The following is a 7,046-nucleotide window of genomic DNA, read 5'->3' on the forward strand; positions in this document are numbered from 1 at the left end:
ATATTAGTGTGTGTATTCCCAAGAGTTATATACAAATTACCTGGATTTACACAGAACTAACAACTTAATTTAATTATGTTTTTTATACTAGATCTCTCTAAAGATCAAATGAGTATTTTTTGCTCTGTAACCCCACATTTATGAAGCCATTTTTTCTAGGTATTAGAAAAATCTCCCACATGGATCTGTAGGGAGCATTTTAGAGAAACAAAGACATGTACCTTCCCCTTCTTCCAATGGTAATAAAGCTGGTTAGCTTGCTCTCTTCTTTTAAAACTACATCTGAATAAGACAAAACTGTGGCAAGTGGCATGGGACGAATATAAATTAATTGTAAGACATCGAGTGAAGTCCCATGGTACATATGACAGATTTTTCACTTCCTATTGTTGTTTTAAACTCCGATTAATGGCAGCTCCATTTTTTTATTGTTGTTTTAAGCTCCGATTAATGGCAGCTCCATTTACAAAAGTACAAAGTGTTGCCTGATTTTGCACTGTCTTCATGACTGTTGGTATGGCCCAGTCCACTGTTTTGGCCACCATGTATTTTGAGTGTCTTTCAACCTAGGGAAGTCCGGGTGGTGCAACAGTTATGCTCTGGGCTGCCAACCAAAGGGTCAGTAGTTTTAACCAACCAGCTTTGCTGCCAGAGAAAGGTGGGTCACTCAGCTTCCATAAAGGTTACAGCCTTGGAAAACCTATGGGACAGCTCTACTCTGTTATGAGTCAGAATTCACTAGAAGGCAACAGGTTTGGTTTGGTTTGTTCCAAGCTTGATGGCTTATCTTTAGCGCTATATTGGACAATATTCTGTTAGGATCCCTAGGATTTTCATTGGCTAATTTTTGAAAATAGATCTCTAGGCCTTTCTTCCTAGTCTGTCTTAGTCTGGAAGCTCGTCTCAAAAACCTATCCACCAGGGATGACCCTGCTGGTGTTTGAAATACTGATGGCATAGCTTCCAGCATCATAGCAACAAGCAGGCCACAATAGTATGACAAACTGACAGACGAATGGTGGTTTCACTCCCTTAATCACTGGAAAATACAGATGCCAAACACTTAATGAATCAAACGTATCAGTCTATGACACAATGAAAAAAGAAATGGAAGCCCAGAAATCTCGCTCCTAAATAAGGTAAATCCACTCTTCAGTTGTGTTTTAATCAGTGAGGCTTTCAGTTGAGATTCTGGTGCTTCTTTGATTTTTTTTTTTTCTTCTTCTTTTTTTATTTTTCCATGCATTTTTCTTTATTCATACTCCTATAATGAGAAGCAGTCTGACGGCATAGACCAAAAAATAAAAACAAACCCATTGCTGTCGAGTAGATTCCGACTCCTAGCGACCCTATAGGACAGAATAGAAGAGCCGATAGAGTTTCCAAGATTAGCAGCCATAGCACTTAACCACAGGCCACCAGAGTTTACTGATGTTAGAGAGGAAATAAATACAAAAATAAAAAACAAATACCACTTTGTGGCAAAAATAGTGATTTTATTCTTTTTGCAATAGCTTTATTAGTAATTATTGGGCAATTTTTTTTTTTATTTGTAATTATTGGGCAATATTTATTTCATGGAAACCTGGGTGGGGTAGTGGTTAAGTGCTATGGCTGCTAACCCAAAGGCCAGCAGCTAGAATCTACCAGGTACTCCATGGAGAAACTCTATGGGACAGTCCTTCTCTGTCCTATAGGGTTTCAATGAGTCAGAATTGACTCCATGGCAACGGGTTTTTTTTTTTATTTATTTCATAGTTATTCCAAGATTACATAAGCAACTACAATATATTAAAGAAACAGTTATGGTTTCTTTGGGCAGGCATAGTCTCTCAAATTCACACAAGGACTTGCAGGGCTAACGAGCATACAAATAGAGAGAAAAAACAAACAAATGCTTTGCAGTTGCATTCATTTGGACACATAGTGACCCTGTAGTGACCTTATAGGACAGAATAGAAAAGCCCCGTAGGCTGTAATATTTACAGAAGCAGCCTGTCACATCTTTCTCCTGTAGAGTGGCTGGTCGATTCAAATGGCTGACCTTTAGGTTAGCAACAAGCACTTAACCACTTCTCTATCAGCGTTCCTTATGAATAGAAAAACATCTTAAAATTGTCATTAAGTTAAAACGTAAAAGACAATAATAACGATATGATAAGCTGCAAAGCTAAAAATGGACAAATTAATAATACGTGTTTGGAAAAAAAAAATTAAAAGATAACGTCCTGTTTTTGTTTGCATACAAGGTGCATTATCTCCAGAATACCACCTGCTGTCCTGCTCACCATTGTTCTAGGAAATGTCAATGGAATGGAGTAATTAAAAGAAAAGAGCACATAAAATAGCAGGACCATTGAAGGCTACCTTCTAAGACAACATGAAATGTAAGTCTAAATTATCCTCTTCTCTAGTCATCTGAGAATATTTTAAAATTAAATCATTTCTGCATAGTTTTCCTCATTTAAATTCAATCCAGTCCTCTAAGTGGTAGGTGACGTTGTTCTCACTTTACAATAGAGGACATTAAGGAAAGGCGCTGATGCACACCGCAGCAAATTCAGGACTAGTGTATTAGTGTGTACTTTCAATTATATTGCTTTTGGATTTTTTTTTTTAATTGTACTTTTTTAGGTGAAAGTTTACCCCTCAAGTTAATTTCTCATACAAAAATCTATACACACATTGTTATGTGAACCTAGTTGCTATTCCTATAATGTGACAGCACACTTCCTCCTTCCACCCTGAATTTCCTGTGTCCATTCAACCAGCTCCTAGCCCTTTCTGCCTTCTCATCTTACCTCTGGACAGCAACTGCCCATTTCGTCTCGTATACCTACGATTTTAGATCTTTAAATGGTCTTTGGGAATCACAAAATATTGTATTTTTAAGAACCACTTAAAATGGCAAGTTTTTTTTGTTGTTGTTTGTTTCTTTTAACATGACAAGTTTAGTTAACAAAGGAATGATCATTTCTTTCTCTTTTTTTATACAGGAATTGCATCAACATGATTCCAACTATTTTGTCACTGCCTATCAACTTTCTAGAGGGCAGTCATGGTTCAGTGGTAGAATTTTCACCTTCCATGAGGGAATGCCCAGTTTGATTCCTATTTGCCAATGCAGGCTTGCGTTCTGCTATGGTACCAAATAGGTTTCAGGGAAGCTTCCAAATTAAGATAGACGAGGAAGTAAGGCCGGGTGATCTACTTCTGAGAATCAGTCAGTGGAAACCTTATAGATCACAGTGCTCTCATCCCCTTGTGAGTGGGCTTGCCATGAGTTGTAGGTCAACTCAAAGCAGTTAACAACACATCCCTTCGCTGCTTAGGATGTTATTACCCTCTTTTGAAAAACAAAGATGAAGATGTAATTGGGTGCAGTCTATTTTTCACATAATATCAGGATATTGCATTTAGGAAATGTCAATATTGTTATCAACACTGGATCCATACAAAATTCAGTTAAGGAATATCACTGAAGTCACTGTATTTACTTTGCTGGGGTTTACAGGTAATTTTGAGCTACAAGTATATCTGTTTTTACTATTTCTTGCAATCTATATTTTTACTCTGGTGGGAAATTTGGGACTGGTTCTATTAGTCATGGCAGATGCCCGGCTCCACAACCCCATGTACTATTTTCTGAGTGTGTTATCTTTCTTAGATGCCTGCTCTTCTTCAGTAGTCACCCCAAGAATGTTAGTCAATTTCCTGGCAGAGAATAAAGCCATTTCATTTACTGCATGTGCAACACAGATGCTGCTCTTTGTCACTTTTGGGACCACAGAATCTTTTCTTTTGGCGGCAATGGCATATGATCGCTATGTAGCAATCTACAACCCACTTCTCTATTCAGTTAACATGTCACCCAGGGTCTATGTGTCACTCATCATTGCTTCTTATGTTTGTGGTATTTCACATGCTACTTTACACACAGTGGCAACTTTTAACCTCTCCTTCTGTGCATCCAATGAAATTAGACACATCTTTTGTGATATCCCTCCACTCCTTGCTATCTCCTGTTCTGACACTCTTATCAACCAACTTCTACTCTTCTACTTTGTGGGTTCTATTGAGATGGTCAATATTCTGATTGTCTTGATATCTTATGGATTCATTTTGATGGCCATTCTGAAGGTGCGTTCTGCTGAAGGAAGGCGAAAAGTGTTTTCCACTTGTGGCTCTCACCTAACTGGAGTATCAATTTACCATGGAACAATCCTCTTCATGTACTTGAGACCAAGTTCCAGCCATGCTTTGGACCATGACATGATAGTGTCTGTATTCTACACCATTGTGATTCCCATGCTGAATCCCATCATCTACAGTTTGAGGAACAAAGATGTAAAAGAAGCAATGAAAAAATTGTTACAGAGAAATTGGTTCCTAAACAAAGTACATTTTTAGCATTGTAAAACTAAAGTCCATATTTCTAAAGTTGAATCTAGAAAAGAAGCTGTCTTGTTTTTCTGTTAAAATGTCTATATGTTCTAGAATATTTCCTAATAAAGCATTAATCAACCTTCTGAGGCAGAATTTAGTTGAGATAAATTGCATCATTTATATGCCTATAGCATTATTTTCAAATTTACCCATATTAAACATTCAATGATGGATATGTATTGGTATGATTAGGATTTGTTTAAGTTGATCTTCACTTACTTATAATGATGATGTCCTGAGAACTCTCTGACTTCACATATTCTCACATTGTTTAAAGTAACTCTTCAGCAAACATTTGGAAGTTGATTTCCCATTCTGGAACCCCTGGGTAGGACCTGCCAAAGATTACTAACCCCTTATGCCCCGACACAGTCAGGCCTATGTATGCCTTTGAATATGTCTTCTGTACCATTTGGCTCAACACCATAAACGTTGATCCCATTATTACAGTTTTTCTTCGCTATCGTCCAATCACAAAAATTGATTAGACTCATTCTGCAACTACTGAGGGACTATGTGGTAGCATTTATTGAGAGTATATGTAAGGCTCAGTAAAAATGAATGTATAGCTTAGAGAATAATCTACTACTAGCTACTCTGTGTGACTGCTTCAAAATCTGAAAAAAAAAAAAAACTATCCCATCATTGTAAATATTTTAATGATTCTAGTTCAATTACTAGCTCTTCCTTTATTCTCTATGAAGGACAACCCTGCATTGGTCAACATGTTAAAAAAAAAACTTAATGGACCAATGAGCATGGCTCAGGGAATGAAAAAGATTCTACATTACCTCAACTTTCTCCTGATTATGCCGACTCCTCATTTAATTATTTGTTTTTATTTCAATATTTATTTTAAGATTCATTATAAGTAAAAATTATGCTTCATTTAGTAAAACTCATTTTCTTTCTATCAGTGTTGGTTACCTTGTGGCTCTACCATAACAAAATCGTTAGAACCTGGTAAGCAAAACAATGTTCCTACAAAAGCCAATTCTTTTTTTTTCTAATTGTGCTTTAGAGGAAGGTTTACAGACCAACTAATATACATATAGTTTTGTGACATTAGTTTGCAACCCTGCAACTTGTCAACACTCTCCCCTTCTCAACCTTGGGTTCCCCATTTCCATTCGTTTAGTTTTCCTGTCCCCTCCTGCCTTCTCACCCTTGCCTCTAGGCTGGTGTGCCCATTTAGTCTTATATACTTGGTTGAAGTATATAAGCACATTTTTTTTTTTAACTTGGTTGAACTATGTGTATTATTATTAGTTTTATGGGCCTATAGGAGCTCTGATGATGCAGTGCTTAAGAACTCAGTTGCTAACCAAAAGGTTGGTAGTTTGAATCCACCAGTCACTCCTTGAAAACCCCATGGGGCAGTTCTTCTCTGTCCTGTAGGGTCACTATGGTTTGCAATGGATTCAACGACTTTTTTGTTTCTTTCAGGGCTAATATTTGGCTTAAAATGAACCTCAGGAGTGAATTCAGTACTGAGTTAAAAGGGTTTCCGCAAGCCATACTCTTGAGGTTTCTTCAGTCTCTGTCAGACCATTACATCTGGTCTTTTTTTGTGAGTTAGAATTTGTTCTACATTTTTCTCCAGCTCTGTCCAGGACGCTCTATTGTGATCTTTTGCAGCACAGTCAATGGCGGTAGCTGGACAACCATCTCTGGTTGTACTGGACTCAGTCTGTTGTGGGTCCATTTGTCTTTTGGACTAATCTTTCCATTATGTTTTTTCTTCATATTTCCGTGCACCAGACCGGGTGGAACCAATGGTGTCTCTTAGATGTCTGCTCATAAGCTTTTAAGATGCCAGATGCTACTCAGCAAAGTATAATGTAGAACTTTTTATTTATAAACTATGTTGTGCCAATTGAGCTAGCTGTCCCCCGAGACCATGGTCGCCAGCCTTCAGCCCAGTAATTTGGTCCTTCAGGGAGTTTCAATGTGTCTATGAACCAACCTTCTCTGACTTTGCCTGACTGAAGTTTTGTTGACTACCCCATCTTACCCTTCAATTGTCTAGTTAGTGTTTTTCCCTCTCCATCCCTTCCCTGCCTCATAACCATCAAAGATTGTTGCTTTCTGTGTGTAAATCTTTTCATGAAATTTTATAATAGTGGTGTCATACAGTATTTGTCCTTTTGTGATTGACTTATCTTACTCAGCATAATGTCTTCCAGATTCATACATGATGTCAGATGTTTCTCAGATTCATCATTGTTCTTCATTTTGTGTGTATGTACCATAGTTTATCCATTCATCTGTTGATGGGCACTTGTTTCCATGTTTTTGCTATTGTGAATAATGCTGCAATGAACATGAGTGTACATATGTCTATTTATGTGACAGCTCTTACTTCTCTAGGATATATTTCTAGCAGTGAAATGGAAGGCTCATATGGTATTTCTCTTTCTAGCTTTTTAAGGAAGTACCTTATTATTTTCCAAAACGATTGTACCATTTGGCATTCCCATCAGCAGTGCATAAGAGTTCCGATCTCCCTGGGGCCTCTTCAACATTTTTTATTTCCTATTATTATTTTTTTTTCTTTTTTTGTGCCAGTAATGCAGTGTGAGATGGTATCTCATTGTAGT

General features: G+C 37.4%; 1 protein-coding gene across 1 annotated transcript; it reads left to right on the forward strand.

Annotated features, from left to right (window-relative positions):
- Positions 1-3,262: 3,262 nt before the first annotated feature.
- LOC100656556 (olfactory receptor 5T1-like) lies at positions 3,263-4,410 on the forward strand. The gene has a single exon (XM_023542137.2). It carries the CDS (start codon positions 3,424-3,426, stop codon positions 4,408-4,410), a length of 987 nt encoding a protein of 328 aa, XP_023397905.2. The 5' UTR covers positions 3,263-3,423.
- Positions 4,411-7,046: the final 2,636 nt, after the last annotated feature.

Source organism: Loxodonta africana, chromosome 7, assembly GCF_030014295.1.
Source record: "Loxodonta africana isolate mLoxAfr1 chromosome 7, mLoxAfr1.hap2, whole genome shotgun sequence".
Classification (NCBI taxonomy): domain Eukaryota; kingdom Metazoa; phylum Chordata; class Mammalia; order Proboscidea; family Elephantidae; genus Loxodonta; species Loxodonta africana.

Bases quoted from the DNA above. Each gene is read 5' to 3' on its own strand.
- LOC100656556 (XM_023542137.2), top strand. From the start codon at position 3,424: ATGTCAATATTGTTATCAACACTGGATCCATACAAAATTCAGTTAAGG.